This window comes from Eubalaena glacialis, chromosome 10, assembly GCF_028564815.1.
Source record: "Eubalaena glacialis isolate mEubGla1 chromosome 10, mEubGla1.1.hap2.+ XY, whole genome shotgun sequence".
NCBI lineage: Eukaryota > Metazoa > Chordata > Mammalia > Artiodactyla > Balaenidae > Eubalaena > Eubalaena glacialis.
In genome coordinates, this window is record NC_083725.1 from 112,449,678 (window position 1) to 112,472,243 (window position 22,566).

Consider the following 22,566-nt stretch of genomic DNA (forward strand, 5'->3'; position numbering starts at 1 on the left):
CAACACAGCCAAAAATAAATAAATAAAAATTAATTAAAAAAAAAGAAAAAAGAAAGCATGGATTTCAGTCCTAGTTCTACTGTTGACCGAGAGATCTTAAGCAAGTCATGCCCCTCCCTGCCCCCCAGGCCTCAGTTTGTCCATCTGCACACAAGGAGCTGGGTTTATTTAGAGCTGATGCTGCAGCTCAGCACTCCGTGCAACCTGGTGTTTGTCCACCTTCCCTTTATGCAAATCTTAGAGGTAGGGGAGGGCGGTGCAGGGGAGCCGCAGTTATCCTGGAATAACTGCCAGCCCAGATTCCCTTCCTCTCCCTGGTCTGTTTCCCTGTGCCTCTTCCCCCGTTGCACTCGCCGGAGGACCCTAGGTCCGGGCAAAGGCCCTGTGATAAGTCCCCCTGGGCCCTCCCGAGGCACACAGGGCTGTGCCTTTTTGCATTGTCAAGGACGGCACCCTTATCCACAGCCGCTCGCCAGCCAAGCAGGGCTGCTGAGGCCGAGTTTCTCCGCAGGGAAAGAGGAGAGAAATCTGTTACGGGCCCGGGAACCAGCTCTGCTGCTTGCTTGCCCTTCACTATCAGGAGCCGCTTTCTCGGGAAGTTAGAGAGTTGGGTTAAAGTGGGTGCTGATGCCTGGTTCGAGAGCGCTACTGAGGGTCTCTGTCTCCATGTAGAAATGGGGGAGACTAGGATAGGAAAGGAGCTGTTGCCAGGGAAGCTGGGCGTCACAGCTCTCCTTGGTGATGAAGAGAGCACTGTATTAGGAGTCTTAGCCCGCCTGCTCCCCACCCCCATCTGCCTGTTGGGGACTTCTCACTTGGCCTTGGGGGAGCAGGGAGAAAGGGAGATGACTTTTGTAGGGGCACTTGTAACAGTGGCCACATCGACGGTTCCGCACGTTGTTGGGGGGACAGTCAGGGGTGGGTGGGCCATGGGGGAGCAGGGCAGAGGCCAAGGGAGTTGGCAGATCAGACAAGGAAGGCAGGCTGTGGGGACTGTGGTGAGACCAGAGCAGAGGCAGCGATGGGGCTAAGGGACAGGCCTGGGGAGGTAAGTGACTTGCCCATAAATGGGTGTTAGGCCTCCGAACCCAATGCTCAATCCGCGCCACGGGAGATCCTCTCTGTCCATGGCTGGTGGTCAGGTCTGGGTGTGGAATACGTGGGAATCGTAGCCTGTCTTCCTCCCGGCGCCTCCCAACAGCCAGACCTGCTGGCCGGCGGAGCAGCAGAGACTGGATCCTTTCCTGGCTTCGTTACCGCCATCCGCCTCTTCCCATCCACACTCAGCGGCTTCGGAAAGCAGGAGAGCAAGGTGCTCGGTGCTCGGGACCTGCGGGCCCTGCCCAGAAGCACCTCCCTCGCATCCAATGCCACCACATCAGCTTGCTCAGCCATCGCCCCAGAGCTTCCTTAAGACACCTGGGCACTCTCGTTCTGAGGATGGACACTTATTAGCACACCCGAGTGTGCTGCCCAGAACATGTATTCAGACAGGGATCCCTGCCCAGGGGGGCTCACAATCTAAAGGTGACACCACATATACACACAGGACAGAGACACAGAGAGCGGGGCATCTTCAAGGGACACAGATGGTTGGGGAGACTTGGGCTGGGGCATATGGGGCGTGTTCAAGCGTTGTCCTTCTGGTTGTCTTTGCTGGGGAGGGAGAGGAGAGCAGGACGTGGCCTGAGAGGGCCTTCCAGAAAGCAGCGGAATCCAGGAGGGACTTGCAGGGACTTGCAGGAGAAAGAACACCAGAGGGCACTGGTCCCAGCCACAGGGAGGGATGGGGAGTCTCTGCAGGCATGGATGAAGAGAGACCCCCCGAAGTGGAGGCAGGAGAAGGCAAAAAAGGCCAGGAGGAGGCCTGGAGCCCATGGCATGGGGCTGCCACCTCTGCCAGGCCGAGCTGTCCTGCTTTCAAGCCTAGTTTTTCCAGAGCGAGCCTGAACAGAAGTCCTGGCAAGGAGTGCTCGTGAGGCTACCTCCCAGACCCTAGGGCTCCCTCCAATCTCTGAGCCAGAGATCAGAACCTTTTAACGGGACATTTAAACCAGGCTGTCGGAAATTCATGGGGCAGAAGGGGAGAGGGCGGGCAGCTTCAGGTGGGGGTACTTAGTGCGGGAGGCACGGTGGCCCCTTCACTCGGAGTGGGCAGCGGACACACGACAACAGAGGGCACTCATTTCTTGTGTGCCTGTAACAGATGTAGCACCTTCCTTCTGAAGCACCCCAAGAGCTGCCAGGCCTCGGCTTCTCCTGGGCTGTGTGTGGGAGGGAAGGGGAAAGAGCTGGGATGGTTATTGCTCTTTGTGGACGGAGGGAACTGACACCAGGAGGAAGGAACTAGTTTGCTCGGGGCCACTGTGTCTGGAGAAGGAAGACACTGGGGCCCAGCTTCTCAGGTCCTCAGGCTAGGACTGGCCTTGGGTGCTTTTGAGTTGGAGAGACTTTTAACAATCCTAAAGGATGAAACCAGAAAAGGATGGAGAGAAGCTGCAGGTCCAGCCAACAGACCCAGAGCTTCGCAGGGAACAGAAGGAGGAGGACGTGCTGGCCTGAAACCACAGTGGCCCAGCCAGAGTTCAGGTGGTGGTGGGGAAGGTGGAGGGTCTCCCTTTGGTTTGTCTGACCTGCCTTGGAGGGTGGTTCCCCTGGGAACTGAGGAAGGGGATGTCGGGCTGGGTGAGCTAGAGGGGCACCCCTCAGGCCCCGAGGAGACTCCACTCCCAATAAACCTTGCTTTAGGCCTGATCCAGGGGGTATGGCTGCTCCTCTGCTTTCCGGGTAGCTGGTGGGCTCATACGCTCAACCTGAGGATGGGCTGGAAGGGCCTCATCACCCGTGAAGCCAAATCCCAAAGGTGACAGGCGAGGGGAGACGCAGCCCCAGGCTCCCCATCCCCTCACCCCACTGCTTCTTCCCCTGGGAGGAGAGGGAGAGCTAGGACCCACGGAGGAAACAGCCAAGGCCCTACTTTTTCACGATCCTTTATTAATCAGAACAGGCCTTGCCACAAAAAGCAGGGCCCATTCCCACAAAAATATGATTTTGCAAAGAGGAAATCTTGCTGGCTTAGAGGGTGCGTGTGGTGGAAAAATTGTGTATGATTCTTTTTTTCCTTTTTTTTCTTCAGTTTTCCTTCATTTCTCTTCGCTGCAAATTTTTTTTGTGATAGTGGGTTTTTGTTGTTGTTGTTGTTTTTATAAAACGCTTGCACTCAAGGACTCAAACACAATACAAACAGCGACCACCAATCCCCACCCCTGGGACCCCAGAGGGGCTGGGGATTCTGGGGGCTTCCCTTGGTTTTTTTTGTGGCTGTTTTCCTTGTCCCTTCCCTGGCGTCTGGCGCCAGTGGGCAGGTACGGGGTCCTGGAGCAGGTGGAATTTGTACAGCAGTTACGTGGGGAGATGGTCACAAGAAAGGATACCTGAATAAGATAATGACTAAGTCTAGAGCGCCCACAAAGATGGCAGATGACCGCTCATGAAGGGACCGGGGACACAGTGGAGAAGAGATAGATGGGCCCAGGCAGGCCTCAGCTATCCCTGGAGGCTCTGTGGCGGGCGGGGAAGGCGGGCCTTGCCTTCAGGCTACGGTAATAATACTTTACTCACGGGTAGCACCTTCAGAATCCTCCTGCCTCCACCCCCAGGTCAGGTGACAGCGGCCTTACAACCTCCCCTATGAGGTAGGTGAAGTATTATTACCATCATTTTACAGATGGGGAAACTGAGGCCCCGGGAGTGTGGGTGATTTGTCCAAGGTCCTAGGATGGTGACAGGGCACGAGGGCCCTCCCCCCACCCTCAAGTTCCCCCTTTCCTTGTTCTTCTATAGCCTTAGACCGCCCCCGCCCTCACCCCATACCAGCCGCTGCTTCCCTTGCTAGCCCACCCTGCCTTTGGCCCACCACTTGCCACCCCTCCCCCGCGTCCCGGAGCTCAGGGTGCCCGTCGCGGTTGGAGAACCCCAGGCCCGGTTCATCGACGTGCCTGGGTGGGGTCAGATTTGGAACGGGCACGGCCTGGAGACGCTCTCTTTATGTGATTGGCTAAGAGCTTCGGGGACCGGGCTCGGAAAACGGGGATGCAGCTGCCCCGCCCACTCAATGCAAGTTGGTTCAATCCCCGAGTGCTCTGTAGCAGACACCGGGGCCTGGGACTGGGCTCGCTCTCCCACCGGCCTCCGGTGTGGAGGGGCACAGGATTCCAGCGAGGGATGGAGGATGGCCGATCCCCTCCGCTTCTCAAAGCTTCCAACAACACCCTTTCTTCGCTTCCAGTGTCTCCGGGGTCGCTGCCCTCCCGTCCCCGCTGGGGGCTGGTTCCCCAGCCTGCCTGATAAGGACCGTGCCACTGGGGCACACCCCCATTTTAAGCAAAGCTACAATATGGAAAAATTGGGATTTACAAGGAATGTGGGTGACTGCTTTACGTTAGCACTCTTCACTCTACAAAATGATTCACCTACTTTGTATGATATTCCTCTAGATCCTTGGGGTTAGGGAGTAGGGGCGGGGGCGTGAGATTCTAGGTAAGAAACTTTTGATACGGGCAAAAATGTGAGCGTCTACTGCACAGAGCAAACGCTCAGCTCAAAGGGAAGTCTACTTAAGGAAAATGGTTCCCGACTGCCTATGCTTTTGCCGTGCTAAGTGGGGGACCCTTTCCAGAGTCTCCTTCCTGGGGTGTCAGACCCATCTGGGGTTGCACTGTGCTCCCAGACCTCGTCCACAGACTGTAGTGTCAGGGCGCCACCTCGCGGTGTGTGCCAGGAATGTCAGACCCAGGCTCGCGGACCCCTAGATTTGAGGCTGTCACCAGCTGTCTTGCATCAAAACCGGGACCGGCGTGGGGGTGAGTGGGCTTAAGCAGGGATCATCCCGAAATCTGCTGCCTCCAAGGGGATGCCAGTTCTCGTCTCTGCAGTAGCTGAGGCAGAGGAACCACAGCTTCTTTGTGTGGGGGCAACCTCAGAACTCACAGAATCCTGGAATGCTCCCTGCTTCCTCTGCCTGAACGGAGAGGGGCAAAAGCAGCTGCTCTGAGGGACCAGGAGCTGTGGGAAATGTGAAAGGAAAGCCCTGGAGAAGGTCAAGTGATGGAAGATCAGAGACCACGACGGAATGAAAGGGAAGGTCTATGAGCACAGGGGATGGAGGGGTGGAGGCGAGTGGGTGGGGAGGTCTGCACAGAGACGAGGAAAGGGAAGGAAGCTGGAAGGCGTGGCAAATGTTGCCAACGTGGCTGGGATACATCTGGGAAGGCTGAGGGTGCCTTTGGATGAGGGTGTTAGGGAAGAGAGCTAGTGGGGGCTTGGGACCCCTGAGACAGAAGGGAGCAGGGGAGTCCTGGTGGAATGTGATACACACGGTGGGTGCCTGAAAGGTATGAACTGATGTTCAAGAGACGAAATCGCTGGGGAAGGAGCTAGTGGAGAGTTCTGGGGCGGCGGGGGTGGGGGAGAAGGAGGCAGCCCAGTTCTCAGCCCAGCTCCTGTCTGCCCCCTCTTCCCCACCCCACCCTTCCTCCATCCCTGCCTCTCCTCTCCCACCCCCTGGCTCTGTGCATTGACTTCTCAGCCTCCAGCCCTACCTCACTTCACGAAACCCTGCCCTCTCTGCATCGTCTTCAGCACTGCGGGCCCCAGGGAAACAGGGAGCGAGTTCCCCCACCCGTACACACACGCACGCACGCACGCACACGTACACACACACGGTGGACACAACACAAGTACACAGGGCTGCGGCTCCAGGACCCCGGAGCGGGCTATATACTATCCTCGGCATTCAGGGCCCAGCCGGCACCTGAAACTGCCCTGGAACAGGCCTCTCTTGGTCGGGCCGGGGCCAAACGCCTCGACCTCCCCTCTCCTGGGCCCACGTTGGGGGCTGGGGAGGGGGCGGCCTTTCTCCACTCCAGGCACTGCCTTAAAGAAAACGGGGGACCGTGCCCACCTGGCGGGCCTCTGGAGGGATCTGCTCATCTGCCCGTCTAGCTCTTGTGCTCCGCCCCCCCACTTCTTTAGTATCGGCAAGTCAGGAAGGAAAGGGGCAAAGCAGGAAAATGGCTCCCAGAGCCCCTCCCCCAGAGCTGGACCGGTGGGGAATGGGGCTGGTTCTCCCTAGAAATGGGGCTGGATTCCTGGGACCTCTCCCTGGCCGAGCCCTCAGGATCCTTCCCTCACCCATGGCAGGGGGGCCAGGCCAGGCATTGTGCATAAAGTGGTGAGGGCATGATGGGGACCCAGGCCCTTGGCCCCATGGGCCTCCCTTGGCCCCATTCAGGCCTTCAGCTGGTGCCACTGGGCCACAGGCTGCCGGGGACGGGCAATCATGTCCTTCCAGTGTTTCACCTCCCCGGGCCCACTCTTCCAGGACAGGTAGATCTGGGGAGAAAGGGAAGAGGACAACATTAGTGGCACTCTCTGAGGCACTGCCCCTTGTGTCATTGTGGAAATGGAGTGTCAATGGTGGTGACACTCCATTTCCACAATGGCCTGTGATCATGGGGACCAAAGGGCTTCTGCCTGCAGTGACAACCTACCCCACAGAGGCCCCCCTCTTTTCCTTGTTGTGCCTCCCCTCGGGAGCCTGGGCATGTCTGGCCCTTCCGAATTAGACTCCCAGACTCTTTTGTGGTTTGGGATTGATGGGGATGGGGGAAGTTCTCTCCCACACCTTTCCCTCCCCCACCTGTTGGGCACGGCCTATCTCTCCTTACTGACAATCACTCCCACCTCCTGGGCACTTACTACACACCAGACACTGAGCTAGGGACTTTATATACATAGATCATCAAATCCTTACCTGTGAGGCAGGTATGTTATTATCCCCATTTTACAGATGGAGAAACTAAGGTACAGAGAGTTAAGAGACTGGCCCATAGTCACAGGATTTATGAGTGGTGCAGAGGGATTTAAATCTAGGTCTTTTGGGCTCTATACTATTGGCCCAAGCCTACCTGCCTCTGTGTTAGGGGCCTCACAGACTCGGAGGGCTGTGTGCATGATCCCCGGGCTGACACTGGCCTTGTGACTGGTGATTAGCTAAGAGCATAGGGCTCTCTAAGCTACCCAGACCAAAGTGAGAACAAATCCACCTTCACCTTGGTTCAGCCAACAGAAGGTAGGACTGTTTCAAAGGGAGCTATAAGTGGTATCCAAAGAACACCCAACTCCAAAAGGCTAAGCTTCAGAAGAGCTTGGAAGTAGGTATGGTTACTTGGCCTGAGCTCATCAAGGAAGGGCTCAGCAGGTCCTGCTAAGAACACATAGTCCCACTGGGGTGTGGGTGATGCTGTCCTGGGGACCTGTCCCACTTGTGACCACAGGTCAGCAAGTCATACTCCCTGGGCCTTGCTAGATGGCAGGCAGGGCCAGCTCTCCTCTTTGGGGCCAGCTGCTTCTCTTCCACCCCCAGCAGCTAGGTTCTCCATTCCTATCTGTCTGAGAGGTGTCTCCACCTCGGCCCCCTTCCCTGTGGGTGCCCAGGTTACCCCTTCCCATTTCCCTCATACAGGGCTGTGCCCTGGGTGATCCATGTTCTCCCCTCACTTGCTCCTGGCATCTACCCTTCCCCTCCGCCTGCCCTGATCACCGGCTTCCTGCACTGTTCCTGGTCAAACTTCCAAGCCTAAATGGACACACATGCCCTTACTAAGAACTTTTCAAAAATAAATTTCATTATAATAGTAGCTAACATATATGTTCCAAGTTCTGTGCTAAGCATCTCACCTGTGTTATTTAATCCTCCCAGCACACTGTGAGGTTAGGATTGTCTTACTCTCATTTCAAGAGGAGGAAATGAGGCTCATAAAGGTTATGACTGTTAAGAGGTGGAACTGGCACCTGGATCCAGGTAGTAGGACTATCAAGCACATACTCTCAACACTAAGCCATAAACAAACACAGGAATAGACATTTCAAAGTAGAAAAGTGGATGCGTTATGTCACAGAATCGTATCCTGCAAAAACTCAAGGCCAGGCATGGATTTGGGGGTAATATAGGATGAGGAGAGGTCACTTTCTACAAGGAGAATGTCCATGTATCTCAGGCAATTCTTACGCCACCCTGTGAGGTGCTGTAGGGTTGGTATTAGTAGCCTCCATTTACAAATGAGAACGCTGAAGCTCACAGAGGCAAGTGACTTGCCCAAGGTCATACAGCTGTTGAACAGCAGATGAGGTGGGAACCAAAGCCAGGTCTTTGGAGCCTGACTACAGCTCTCAATACTTGCCTCACGCAGCTCACCCTCTACAGAGGGGACGCTGGGTGACATTGCTCCGATGTCCTTACCCTGTCAGAGGGTCCTGTCCAGAAAACCCTCTTTTGGGGATCCAGGGCACTTTTTCCTACCACCTCCTTCTCTCCCTGCTCTTCCAGTGGTCTGTCCTGAACTGATGGACCCACAGTAGGACACTTAGGGAGAATCTCGTCCAATCCTCTCATTTTGAGATGAAACCGAGGCCCTGACAGGGGAAGGGACTGACCCTCTCTTTCCTGCTGTCCAGCCCTGTGCTCACCCACTACCCCGGCTGCTTCTTTTGAGGACAGACCCTTGCTGGGTGCCCCCCTACCTTGCCAATGACGTCGTTGCGGCTGAGCTTGTCCTTGTCCATGACGGTGATGATGATGGTCGTCTCCCTCAGCTTCTCCGTAGGGATGTCGAAGGCAAAGGACTCGTTGAAGATGGGGTTCAGGTTCCTCTTCATTGTCACCGTCTTCTTCTTCTCCACCCGCTTGTCCTTGTACATTAGCCACACCTTCACGTAGGGGTCTAGGGGACAGATGGGGGAAGGGTCAGAGGAGCAGCGGGGGGAAGCTGGGGCAGGAGGGGCTGGGCGCTTTCCCCAGAGGGTGAGGAAAGCCCTAAGGAAGGAGGAGGGGGATCTGGGGGATCAGCAGATGGAGAAGCCGCGAGGGCCCTTAGCCATCACCGAGCGCCCTGCTGTGAACACGAATGAGAAGACTGAGAGGCCAGGTCTCACCCGAGGTCACGGGCAAGTAGTGTTGGAGCTGGGACTAGCACCCAGGTCTCCCCACCATCGTGTTCGCTTTCTTCCTGATTCTGGGAAGGACAGTGTCCAAGATGATGCTGACCCTGAGGGTGCTCCAGAGACAGCACCAGGGCTCTAGGGTAAAGGAGCTGGGACTGGAGGTGGGGCACGGGGGACAAGTGTGAGGGCCACAGCCAGGACCCTGATGTCCACATGCAGTGAGGCTCCCGTGCGCCAGAACCTCCCTGGCCCGTGTGCCCTCTGCTGCGAGAAGCGCCAGCACCTGACGTGCCCCCGATGTCCATGGCTTTGAGGTTCCGGGCTTTGATGATGTTCACGATGATGGAGTTGGCAGAGGGGTTGTAGCAGAGAGACAGGAGCAACTCCCCTCGGCTCCCCTGGGAGGGACAAGTGGAGGGGTGAGGCCGGGCCACTCCCCTCAGCTCCCCTGGGAGGGAGGACAAGAGGGCTGTGGGGACAAGGGGAGGCCCCCCCCAGGACCCCTCCACTTGGACCTGGGTGCTTACCCGCCCCCTCTGTCTGTCACCGATGCACACCTGGTCTCCCCTCATCCGGCAGGTCTGGGCCCTGCTCCCCAGGTTCTTTATCACAGCCCAGCCTCCCCTGAGATTGCGGGTGGGAACTCTGCTCCGTCAGGCCCGCCCACCTGCCCTGCCCCACCCATAACCCTCCCAATTCCCTGAGCTTGTGAAGGGACTAGGACAGGGCCGGGATCTGCCAGCCTCCCAGCCAGGACCTGCAGGTGGGGCCTTACACTCCCATCGCTGCATGGCTTCAGATCCTTCCAGAAGGTCTGCATCTGGGTCAGGTCCACCTTGTTGAGGGGGATGGACACCTCCCCAATGGGGTCATTGCGGCTGAAGCGGTCGTAGTCCAGGACCTGGAGGTAGAGGACCCTCTGCACCACCTTCTCGTAGGGGAAACCTGGGAGACAGACAGCACAGGGGAAGAGCAAGACAGAGTGGCCACACGGGGCCGGGGCAGGGCAACGCTCCTGGGCAGGAAGGCCCCGGGAGGAAGGGGAGGGCTGGCCCTGTGTCTTCCTGCTGCCACCCCACCTGGGTGCAGCCGGCAACACCCACGTTCAGGCTTTCCTGAAATGTTAGCAAGGACTGTCATGGTCTCATCTGTCTCCCTTGACAATTCTGCGAGGTGGATGGTATCTTGTCCATTTTACGGATGAGGAGACTGAGGCTCCGATGGCTTAACTTACCTGCCCAAAGTCCCACAGCTAATAAAGAGCAGACTGGGACCATTCATTCACTGATTCATCATGTGTCCGTCTCGGTGACTGGGCAGTGGCCCCCTTGCTCTCTGGGCAGCCCTGCCACTGCCAGTCATCCTGAGACAAGTCTAGGCAAGTGGCCCTGCCTGAGATGGCCACAGCTGGCAGAAAGCAAGCCCCAGGAGGACTCAGGGCAGAGGGAAACGGCAAAGGCAAAGAAAAAGCAGTAGGCGCCTGTCCTAGGACTCCGCGCTTCCCCTTCCTCCTCCTGCCGATGCATCAGTCAGTCCTTCTGTCCTTCCTCATCAGACCAGCAGCTGTCCCTGTCTCCACTGCCACCTCCCCATCCAAGCCGCTGGCACCTCTTGCCTAGATAGTTGCAAGAGTTTCCAAACAGCCCTCCCCGCTTGTGTACTTTCTCCTACAACCCCCTTTCAACACGGCAGCCAGAGTGATCTTTTAAAAATAGAAATCACATTATGATACTCTCCTGCTGAAAGCCTTTCAGTGGCTCCCAGTGCACTTAGAATAAAAGCTGTGCGCCTTGCCTTGGCTTCAAGTCCTTCCACAACTTGGCCCGCTGTCCTCTCCCTGCTCATCTTGTGACCGCTCTTCACTCAATGACTGAGCTCCAGCCACCCTGGCTTTTCCTGCCCTGGCCCCACCATGCCCCGTCCTGGCCTATCCTCTTCTGTCAGGTCTCAGCTTTCTTTCCTGACGTCCCAGATGGGGTCAGATCCCCTGTTTTATACACTAGCACTTTCCTTTCGCAGCACTTATCACAGGCTGTACTAGGGATTTATGTTTCCTTGAGTCTGACTCTCCCACTAGGCCAGAATTTCCAGGAAGGCATCTCTGTCCTCAGCCACCGGATCCCAGCATCTAACACTGTTCCTGGCACATAGTAGGCACTCGATTAAATATTTGTTAAGTGAATCAATAATTGAACAAATGAATAAATGCCCACGAAAGGGCATGGAGTGTGCTGGGCTGGAGCAGGAGATGAGGCCAGAGCGGAGAGCCAGGGGAAGGAGCTTGGATGGGATGGTAGATACTAGGGAGCCGGGGGAGGTCTGAAGCTGGAGTCACGGCCTTGGGAGGCTTAGTCAGAGGAGGGGCTGGCCTCGGGGGGCAGTGGGTGCAGGCCAGCCTGGAGGCCTGAGGTGCTGATATCCTGAACCAGGGTGTGAGCAGGAAGAAGAGAGGATACTTACTACCTTAGCTCAACTGGTGGAGAAGATGAAGGGAGAGGAAGGGTTCTGGAGGATTCTCGCACCTTTTGCAAAAGACGCTAGAAGCACAGAGTTACCTCTCACCAGAGCAGGTGCACTGGAAGAGGAAATCCTATGTTCCTTCAGCTCCCAGACTCTGAATTCCTTCAGGGCCTCTTCCTCATATTGAGGGGGGTTATGGGCCGTGTCTTGCTCACCTCGGAGTACCCCAGGGACCTGTCCAGGTGACTTTTTTTTTTTTTTTTTTTGCCACGCTGCATGGCTTGTGGGATCTTAGTTCCCTGACCAGGGATTGAACCTGGGTCCTTGGCAGTAAAAGCATGGAGTCGTAACCACTGGACTGCCAGGGAATTCCCCAGGTGACCTTTGGCATCCATTCAGGTAAAATGCATGAGGACAAGTGTTCTGGAAAGGTTGAAGGCTCCAAGAGGTCCCTGAGCCTGAGTCAGCTCTCTTCAACACCAGAGGAGGCAGTCTCCCATCTGGCAAACTCCTATTCATCCAACAGAGCCCATCGTGAATGGCCTCTCTTCTGGGAAATGTTTTTCAGTGCCACCAAGGGGAGTTTATATTGGGTTCTTGCAGCATCTGTCATGCAATGTATGGCTTAATCATCTACACATCTGTGTCCTCCAAGGAATGCCTTGAGGGTCACAATGGTTCCTCATTCTTTTCTGTACCCCAAGTACCCAGGACAGTGCCCAGCCCATACTTGATGCTGGGTAAATGTTTGCAGAAGGGATCAGTGGATTGGCGCTCTGCCCATAAATTTCACCTCACCAGCTGGCTACATCCACCTGCAGACAGCCAGCCAAGCCTCTCACTGGTTGTGCCATCTCTAAACCTGTTCCCATGCAGAACTGAGGAGGGAAGAAACGAACAAGCACTCACTAGCTCACCCTCAACGATTTATTTAGTGGGTGAGCTGGCTGTCACCGTGCCAGCTGAAGCGGTGGGGTATCAAGTGGCTGGTACACCAGATGGGGAAGATTCCTGATTCCCTGGGGCACACACTGTAGGTTCTGAAGAGCCAGGGCACCAGGCAGTTGGTGTTGTAGGGATTTATTCTCACTGGTTGAACATGGCTGTCAGGAAAGGGTAATGGTTTCTCTAAGTGGGGTCCAGGCACCCAAAGGGCCTGGGACAGAAATCACTCCCTGATCACACACCCAGTTTCCTGGTTACCTTGAATCCTCAGAGACAAGAGATAAAGATGGGCCTGCAGGAGAGCGGAAGGATATTTGCCTCTAGGACCCTGGGGCACGGTTCAGAGCTCTTGTTCCTGTGCATCTGGAGGGGCCTGTCCCGAGTAGGGGGAGGGGTCAGAGAAGGGGAGCCGATGGCGTGTGTTTAACAAACTGGTATAAAGTGTTTTCTGGGTGTTGTAAGTGCTTTTACAATTCACTGAGTTGTTTAACCCTCACTAGTATCTTTATTTTAGATGGGGAAACCATGGCACAGAGAGGTTCAGGAACTTGCCCCTGGTCACACAGCTAGTAAGTGGCAGAGCTGAGATTCAGACTCAGGCAGCCTGGGCCATGGTAAGGGGCCATGGGCTCTTACCCACTACACTATGGTCACTGCAGGTGCCCCACCTCTGGATCCTGTGGCTGCCTCCCTTCCTTCCTGCACGCCTGAGGATGGGTCCTGTGTCCGGGCAGTGACCCAGCTTTCCTCTTCGGCCTCTGGCTGTGATGCTGGTACGCAGCAGGTTAACTGGGTCGAGTTACTCGCCTGTGTTTGTTGGTACGTGCGTGTGCGCGCACCTGTACGTGTGCGTTTGTGCATGTGGTCACATGGAGGGGGGAGGGTTGGGTGGGGGGGTGGAGGAGGGGAAGAGGGGGACTCTGGGGGCAGGGGCAGCACAGCCTCACCTTCAAAGAGGAAGGTCTCGTTCCAGTGGGGGTTCAGGTTCTTCCGCTTCACCTTGGTCTCCAGCTTGTGCTTCTTGTCTGGCAGCAGGTAGATCTTGACGAAGGGGTCGCTGGTGCCGCTGAAGTCCTTGGCTGGCAGCTCCTGGGCCTTCATGATCTTCACGGTGAGCGTGGACTCCTGGAAGTTGTAGCCGACACTGAACTGGATCCGGCCCAGGTTCTCTCGGCTGCAGCCCTCGTGGACCTCGTCCTCCTCAGAGCCTGGGGAGAGCTGGGGACAGGGGGAGAGGCAGGCAGCGCTGGGGGGGATTCTGCTTCCCTGAAGCCCCCTCTGCAGCCCAGCAGGGTTGGGAGGCCTCGCTGTGCCCAAGGCCAGTCCAGCCGCCTCCTCCCCCTGGTCACCACGCGGGGCTGGTGGTAGCACATCCCACATTCAGATCTGGGCGAGGATGCTGAGGTGGAGGGCAGGTGCCTTGACCAGGGTCACATAGGGAGGGAGGGGCAGAGCCGGGATAGCCCCTGAACCCCAGAGCAGTGTGCACCCCACTTCCCAGCCTCTCCTCGGAGCCCCGGCTCTGCTTCGCCTCCCCTGGTGCACCCTGGGACCCCCCCAGCCCCCTCCTCTATCTTTCCACTCTTCCAACAGCCCTGCGGGGTCCCCTGTGAAATACACCAACACAAAAACCTGCGCTACAAAACAGATGAGGGAGATTGTTCTCATCTCAAAAGAGTTTACCACGATATTTCTTTGGAAAGTGACTCTCTGGGGTTCTGAGGATGATGTGATTTACAAAATGAGAGAGGCGAGTTTTCAGAAGCAACGTCTGTTTGTGTAAGGCAGGGACACTAAAAGTACAGATTCCCAGGCCCCATCCCTGGGGAGCCTCATTTGATTGGGCTGGGGTGGACCTGGGCGGCAGAATTGTGTAATAGGAGCCTCAGATGACAGTACTGCAAACCAAGGCTGAGGACCACTGGAAGGGAGGCTACACCTGCATTCAGTCCTCATCCCCCGGGGGTGGCACTTGAGCCGACCCAGCAACCGACAGACATGTGGGGGGTGGCATGGTGTCCCATTCCCAGGAGGATGTTGAAAAAATAGGAAGTAATTGGGTGGAGGGTCTCCCAGCCAAGTGTTTCTAGCTGTGGTTGCTCGTTGGGGACACCTGGTTAGGTTTTAGAATCTTGCCCATCCCCCAGCCACCTGGTGGTTAATAGATAACTAATAAGGACCTACCGTTTAGCACAGGGAACTCTACTCAGTACTCTGTAATGACCTATATGGGAAAAGAAGCTAAAAAAGAGTGGAGATATGTATACATACAACTGATTCACTTTGCTGTACACCTGAAACTAACACAACATTGTAAATCAACTATACTCCAATAAAAATTAAAAAAAAAAAAAAAAAAAGCTCCTGAGGTGATTGGGTAAGAGCCAGGATAGGACTCAGGGTACCATATTTATGACAAAACTGCTGGTACCGGTTTGCTTTCCATCCTTCCCCCGCAGGAGACTTCTCTGTGCCCTCCCCCTTCATCCTGGAAAGGTGACCCCAGGCTCTGAAATACTAACTAATACAGATGATAAGAATGTGTATAGTGTGCACCAACCGCGGCGGAAGAGTTGACAACAGCCTGACAACAGCCGGGAGAGGCAGTTATCACCGGTCTCTAGCTGAGGAGACTGGCTCAGAGAGGTTAAGTCATACGTCCAAGATGGCACAGCAGTATGGACTCTCTCTGACTTGAAAGCCCACTCTTTCCACCAAAACGGGCCCACATCCCAGGAAATTTTGAGACTTCCTCCTGTAAGTGAGGACTCAACTGCCCTAGGCGAGGAGCATGCAAATCACACTAACAGTAGTAACTACCATGCTCCTTGTACTGTATGCTTTGCCCTCCTCTACTCCCTACAACATCCTGATGAGGCAGGCACTACCGTGCTCCAACTTGGTTGGGGGCACAGAGAGATTACTGCCTCAAGTCGCCTGTGACTAAGAGATGAGCCCGGAGTTCGAACCCAAGTCAGCGCCCAGCCACCATGAGTGCCCTTCCAGCTGCCCTCACTCTCACACTCAGATCTGGGGCTTCACTAGCCACACCCCTGGTCCTGCCTAGAGGTGGAAGGGGGTCTGAGCTGCCTCCCTTGCTCTTCTCACAGTGGAAGCGTGTCCCTCAAGACCTGCCCCTTGGCGGGATCCAGGCAGCCCTGCAAGCTCCACCCAGGCCCGCTGAGAATCTGGCTTCCCGATCCAGATCCAGTTTTCCCCTGGAATTCCTTCCTTCTCCTCTTACCAGCCCCACTCCCTTTTAACCTCAGTTTTTACATCTGTAGAATGGGACCATGAGACAGACCTATGTTACGGGGTTCCAGGGAATGTTAAGGGGGGGGGGTCTACATCACTTTCATGGTCCTGCTCTGTGGCCTGGCCCCTGCCACTGCTGGCCATGGACTGAGAGCCTGGGCATGCAGTCCCTGCCACGACCACTTGCCCCTCCACATTCCTTCTAAAATTGGGGTGGAGACCCTGGTGACTGGAGCCCAGGTGGCCCCAGCCTCACCTGAGGCTTGTCACTTGGATCTTGGTTCCCAAACAAGGTAGTCTGGGGTGAGAGGCCCAAGCTGGGCCAGTGGACTTCACCTCAGAAGTGGGCAGTGGCTCTGTGCCCACCCCCAGCTTTCCCAAACCACAGCCCTGAGCCTTAATTAACCAGCTGGGGCAGGGCCTGGATCTGTTTCCATGGCAACCAGGCTAGCCACCCCCACCAAGGGCTGGAGGAGGTGCTGCCTGAGCCCCAGCTCTGGCAGAAGTAAGCAGGGCAGGAGTAACTCAGATGCGGATGCGGCCCAGCCTCCTCTCTGACCTCGTCCCCTCAGTCCCTTTGTCTGTAAGGCTGCGGGTGCCTGACTCGTTTCTCCACGCCTGGGGCAGGGAGATCAGCCGATGGTTTACTTCTGCCCTGTTCATCTTCATCATCACTATTAATGCCAGTGACCCAGCTTTGGCCTAGGGCTAGGCAATTAGACCCTGCCTGCCCACCTCTGAGCATCTGCTGAGCACATGAGAGGGCGCTGGGGCCTGCACTTCCTCCTTCTGCCTGCAGCTCTTGGCTCCTCCCCGGGGGCAGCAATGGGTAGGCAAGCTGGCTGGGAAAGGGCCGTCCCTTCTGGGAACCTGGCTACCGGGAAGCTGTAGCCAATTAAGAGGCTGCACAGGGACGCAGGATGGACTGTGGCGACGGCCCGTCCAGAGGAGAGGATGGCCGGGCTGATCTACATGGACGGGGGAAGACAGAGAGGAGGTGGTGGAGGACCAGGCACTCAGGGCCCAGGGGGCAGGGAGAAGGGGAGAGGTGGGGGGGCCCAAGGGAGACCAGATCTGGAACATGGAAAATCTGATGCTCTTATGTGCATCCGAGAGAAACGCAGATTTGGGGGCCCGTAGCAGGCTTGCTGACTGGGAATATGCATTTTAACAAGATCCCCCAGTGATTCGTGTGCCTATCACAAGTTGAGAGGCGCTGGGCTAGAAAAGAGGAATGCGGATGGATGGTTAGAGCCGGCCGAGCCCTGAATGGCAGGAGGGTGGGGCCTGGGGGCTCCGGGGGCCCCGGGGGAGGCTGGGGGCTGTGGTGTCAGAGGAGTGGGCAAGGGGCCTCTGAATTGAATGATGTCAGGTCTGGTGAGGGCCTGAGAGCCCACCGAGCCCCCTTCCCTCTCTCTTTGGGCGGAAGGGGGGAGACTGGGAGGAGGGAAGGGGGAAGAGGAAGGGGGCCCCAGGTCCCAGTAGGAACCTAGCAGGCACCGGGTTCCCACCCTCACGTCCTCGCCAAGCCTTCCTGGAAACTCTGGGCTGCCAAGCCTGTGACTGACTCCCGCCTGAAATCTCCAGCTGCCAAATCACAGTGTGCTCGCTCGCCCTGGGGCCTTGGTCCCTCCAGGAGCTCTTTGGAAAGTACAGATGAGGCAAATGGCTGTGACTCACTGCTGCCACCAGGGGGCGCCATGTGAAGCCACAACCTCTCCCGTGGTGAAAACACCTCAGATCCATAAGACAGGGATCCCGGGAGGCTGGGGTGTGGACAGGAGAACCCCAGCACAGCTGTCCCCTCACAGGGACTAGGACCAGAGGAGTTCTGCTCTCCTGTTCTCTTTGGGCCTCAGCTGGCCCCCCAGCCATGGGGATTGGGGATGGTCCCTGGGATGGGGAGATGAGACCCGCTCCACTGGGAGCGCCACCGGAGACCGCTACTCAGTGGGATGCCACTCCAAGAGAGGGGACACCTTCCGCCCCCAAGTCCTCGCTCCACTAGCCTTTCCTTCTAGGATCTCATAGCAGGTTTCTTGGGCCCCTGCTCAATCCAGAGACTGGAGGAGGATGGGAATTCTTAGTCTCTCTTGACAGATGACCATGCTGGTTCCCCTGCATGACCCCCACGCTGTCACCAATCTCCACACCTGCCCCTCCCCCTGCCCCGGGCCTCCTGCCCTTCTCACCATGAGCATCTCACTGGTGAGGGAGTTGACGAGATCTGAGACGGAGGAGCGAGGCTCGGTCCGGCGGTCAGACTCATCGTGGGGCGTCTGGCCCGGCACTGGGGCTGTGTTCACTGCCTTCCCTCCGGTAGGCAACCTGGGGGCAGGAGGAATCCGAGTGAGCATGGACCTAGAGGTGGGCTGGGCTGGGCGCCACGGGTCTGGGTGGCAGCAGAACCTTCTGAGACCCAAGTAGCTGCCACCTCCTGCGGGCCAGCAGGAACTACGCTTTTGTCCATGGGAGCAGGGCCGTCCCCCTCGCCTCTGCCCCAGGGTGATCCGGCTTTGACTTCCCCTGGCAGGTGCTTTTTCGGCCAGTGTTCCCACTCCTCCTGTTCCCCAGAAAATCCCCCACCCTTCAGCCCCTGCTTGCATGGTGGTCCTTGAGCATCCTCCCTCCCCAGAGGCTCCATCCATCCCTGCTTGCCCCAGCCTGGGAGGCCGGCGGGGAGGCTCCCAAGACGGCGTGTCCTCTCTCCGCGTCATTACCCTAGGCAAACACGCCCAGAGCACCTGTTTCCTGGAGGCCCCACCTGTTTGTTCAGGCTCAGAGGGAACACAGGTGCCCTTTAGACACAAGACTGACCAGGTGAGCTCAGGACCACTGTCCGCACAGCTCTGTCCAATAGAACTTCCTATGTCCACCCATGGTTATTGAGCATTTGAAATGTGGCCAGTATGACTGAGAACTGAATTTTCACGTTTGTTTGACTTAAACTAATTTAGATTTAAATAGCCACCGATTGGACAGGGCAAATCTACACCCCCTTGCCCAAACCCGACCCTTCTCCCACTCTGAGGACTACACATTTGATAAGGCTCTCGCCCAGGGTCAGAGAAAGACAGGGTCCCACCGAAAAACCCCAGATCTGACGGCTCCACTCCAGGCCCTGTCTGCACCCCGGCTCCACGCTGCCCCCGGCCAGCTGGGCTCTCTGGCCCAGAGGCTGGGCGGTGAGCCCAGTCTCCGTCTAGCTGGGGTTCAGGAAGGGGGCATTAAAAGCCTGCCCAGGGACCAGGCTGGAACATCCCATGAGGAGGAGAGATGGGGGCAGGCAGCGAGGAAGACGGGGTGATGGGGAGCACAGGGCTCGGGATGGGCTACAATAGAACAGCTTCGAGAGTACCAGAGCCACAGACTCAGAGACACACACAGGCTGGACACAAGCCATGGCCCCTCGGAATGGACCAGCCGCCAGCACACGGTTGACTACGACAGGCAGACAGACATGCACAGGATATGCCAGGCCCTGGAGGAGAGACACCAGGACCCAACAGCAGGGTGTACGGGCGCGCGCGCGCACACACACACACACACACACACACACGCGCGCGCGTGCACACAAGCCTGACAGACACCCAGGGCAACAGGGAGAGAATGGCAGGGGCAAGCAGGCAGGTCAACCAGAGCAGCAAGATGACAGACATACAGCGATGTGCACACTTAGATCCTGAGAGGACACACGTTCAGGGAGGCCCCAGCATGCCAAGGTGCGCGTGTGAATTGGGAAACGCTGAAACAAAAAAGCAGGGAGCGGTTTCAGGGACAGACACTCTGAGAATCAGAGGCACGGCGCACCTGCTGTGAGGGCCTGGCCTGGCCCGGACGACACAGAAACGCCCCACCCCAGCCGGGACGCGCGGGGCGCCCTCCCAGAGGTGCGGCCAGAGCACAGCACGCGCACATATACACACACGGACATGTGCTCACACAGACAGGCACGGGGAGGAGGAGGAGACCGAAATAGCTGGAGAGGTAAAGTCAGGTTAAAAATAGAGTGGGAGAGGAGGAGAGAGCCGAGATTGACTGCTGAAGGTATGAGAAAGTCGGAGTTATTTTGGCCACACCACAGCATCAGCACAGCTGCGAAGCAGCCTGGGAAGAGATGGTCAGCGCCACTGAAGCTATCGGAGATCACAGGACAGAAAGAGACAGAGAGACAGGAGCACAGAGGCAGAGGGAGAGGCAGAGGGCCCGTCACTGGCCCAGGGACATCCCTGTGAGGAGCAGATGGGAGGAAGGAGATGGGGAGGGAGAGAGAGAGAGGCTGAGAAAGGTTAGTCGGAGGCGAGTGAAGAGGCTGCAGGGTGGACGAGGGGACAAGGAGGAGCAAGGCTGCCGAGAGGACAGGCAGAGAGGAGGCGGGGGACACACACCGGGACAGAAGAAACATGGTGGCTTCGGAGCCAGGGCAGCATGGGGGTGGCCAGGTCCCGCCCTGCCCCGCCCCCGACTCCGGTGGGGGTGGGGCCATGGGGGAAACCATTCGGATCCCAAGGAGCGAGGGTGAGAGGGTGGCTGAGAGCATGAGGTGCGCATGGGTGCAGGGCAGCATGGGTGAGGTGGAACGGGCACAGCAGGGCGTGGGAGCCAGGGGCGGCCTTGGCCTCCTTCCCTCCCTCCTGGGCCCAGCAGCATTCTGAAGTTCTTGGGGCCCCGGCGCTGAGGCCCAGGGGCTTGAGGGATCCTGGATGCGGGACTTCAGGGCCACCAAGGACCCTGGGAGTGGGGGGCAGCGACTTGCTAGATGCACCCCACCTTGCTTGGGACCTGGAGTGGCCACTCCTCCTCGCAGGGCCCTCCTGTCTCCAAGGAGCCTGCTGCTAATAGACCTCAGGGGGCAGAATGTCCTCCCCAACAACAGCCAAGGGCCACCCACCCGTTACCCCGGTGACATCCGGCCAAGGGGTCAGCTGGGTGGAGAAAGGGGCACTGGGGCCGAAGGGCAGACCCTGGGTCTGGAGGCAGAAGCTGAGGAGGAAGGGACAGCTGACCCAAGCCCATCATTCCAAGATTCATGCAGCCAGGAACCTAGAGGGGTGGAGCCCTAAAGCACCTTGTGGGTGGTGCTAATGCCAAGCTTGGGGATGGGGAGAGTGCCGGGCAGGAAGCACCCTTGCAGTGGCCGATTGCCTGGGAACCCCCCCAAGAGCCACGAGAAATGAGCTTCCAGGATGGGGTGGGCGTGACCGGGTGGGAATGGCCTGTGTCCACTGGGAAAGTCAGGCTGGGTTGGGGCGTGGGCGCAGGGCCTCCAGCTCCACACCCACCTTTCCCAGGAAGGCAGGGGACGACTGATGTAATGATCAGAAGGGGTGAGTGTGTTAAAATATGGAGTGAGACCTAAGTGGCAAGGAGGTAAAAATAGGCTGTGGGTGAAAATGGAGCCAGTTAATTAACACATGGGTGATGTGAAATCTCGTTTCCAGCCTGCATCTGCTCCCTCACGCTTCACACCTTTCTCGACAAGGGGGTCCTTAGCAGGTTTTCAGAGGGCTCCAGCTCTGCTCCTGCAGCCTCTGGCCCACGGCCCCTGGCCCTCTCCCCATGGCCCTCTGGCCCGCCTGCAGCCCAGCTCTGAGCCCTGAGCTCAGGAAGCCAGGACCCCGGTGGCTCCAGTGGGTTGGAGGTGGCAGACTCCGTTCCTCCCGCACCCCAGGACTTGGGCTCAGGGTGTGACACCATCTGTACCACTGAGTGAAAGAGCTGGCCCCACTCTCCCCTCCCACTCTCTGGGGACTTCTGGTTTTGTCCACCATAGACATGCAACTGTGAACTCGGGATGGGAAGAAAATAAGAGAGTTGGTTTCCAGAAGCCACCAGAGGGACAGGCAAGTCAGCTAACTCGGCCTGTCCTTCCCTAACACACAGGCCCCTGGCAGCAGCCCGGGACAGTCCCTTCCTGCACCTTCAGGCCTCTTAATAAGCAAGTGTCAGGGTCTCCGCCTGGCTGACAGCCTCTGCCAAGTGCCCCAGTCCGAGGGTCTGCTCCCTCATTAGAGGCTTAGCATGTCTGAGCTCGAAGGGGTCACCCTGTCCAATCCTTCATTCGACAGGTGAGGAAGCAGAGGCCCAGAGAAGGGCTGTGACTTGCCCAAGGTTGCAGAACGAGGCTCTGGTAGCAGAGCTACAAGGAGGCAGCCTGGCTGCCAGGCCACACTCTCCTGTAGGCCTTTTCTGATGAAAAGTACACCTGACCAAGGTGATGAGCCCTCCTCCCACGACTACAGGTGTGTGGCTGGCCCAGCCCAAGGCCAAGTGGGAAAGAGCGGCCAGACCAGGTGCAGGATCATCCCACCTTAGTGATGCTGCCTGAACCCTGGGACCTCTGATCTTTCCCCATCCCCTTCCCCGTGAGAGCGCTTCTAACGGGGGCATCAGAAGATGCCTCCCTGCATTCCGGATGGCCAGGGCCACGGATGGTTGAATGCCCAGGCCTCGGCTCAGCCTGTGCTGTGGCCACACAGGCTACTCCTGAGGGCCAGCAGCAGGGCTCCCGGTGACAGAGGGCCTGACCAGCACCTGCCGGCTGCTCTCACCCCCCACCCCCTATCCCATTTCCTCCTCCTGGTACCTCGGGCTCAGGGGCTGCCTTTCTGGTCAACCAGGCCTCTCCCAGGCCCCAGACCCTCCCCACCAGGGGCTCCTCTTCCATCAGCCGAGAGCAGCCGTATCACATCTCTGCAGGGGGGGGGTGTGTGTGACCATCACCCCAGCGGGACCTCCAGGCAAGAGGGAGGTTGAGGTGGCGGGGATGAGGGAGAACAGGCTGGCGCCCCTTCCCTAACATCCCCGCCGCCCACCAACCACCGGAGAAACTGGGATTTCCGGGTCGGGGTGGGGCAGAGATGAAAGATGAGGGTGCAGCAGAGGGGAGCCAAGCGGGAAGAT

General features: G+C 57.5%; 1 protein-coding gene across 7 annotated transcripts in view; it reads right to left on the minus strand.

Annotated features, from left to right (window-relative positions):
- Positions 1-5,574: 5,574 nt before the first annotated feature.
- Positions 5,575-22,566, minus strand: part of SYT7 (synaptotagmin 7) — a 59,349-nt gene continuing 42,357 nt past the window's right edge. For all 7 annotated transcript variants that reach the window (XM_061201846.1, XM_061201842.1, XM_061201845.1 and 4 more), the window contains 6 exons: positions 17,856-17,991; positions 13,356-13,626; positions 9,779-9,948; positions 9,287-9,401; positions 8,584-8,783; positions 5,575-6,393 (listed from right to left, as the gene is read on the minus strand). In XM_061201846.1, the coding sequence (XP_061057829.1) occupies positions 6,289-6,393; positions 8,584-8,783; positions 9,287-9,401; positions 9,779-9,948; positions 13,356-13,626; positions 17,856-17,991 (997 nt within the window). In that variant the 3' untranslated portion in view covers positions 5,575-6,288. The remainder of the gene's footprint in view (positions 6,394-8,583; positions 8,784-9,286; positions 9,402-9,778; positions 9,949-13,355; positions 13,627-17,855; positions 17,992-22,566) is intronic.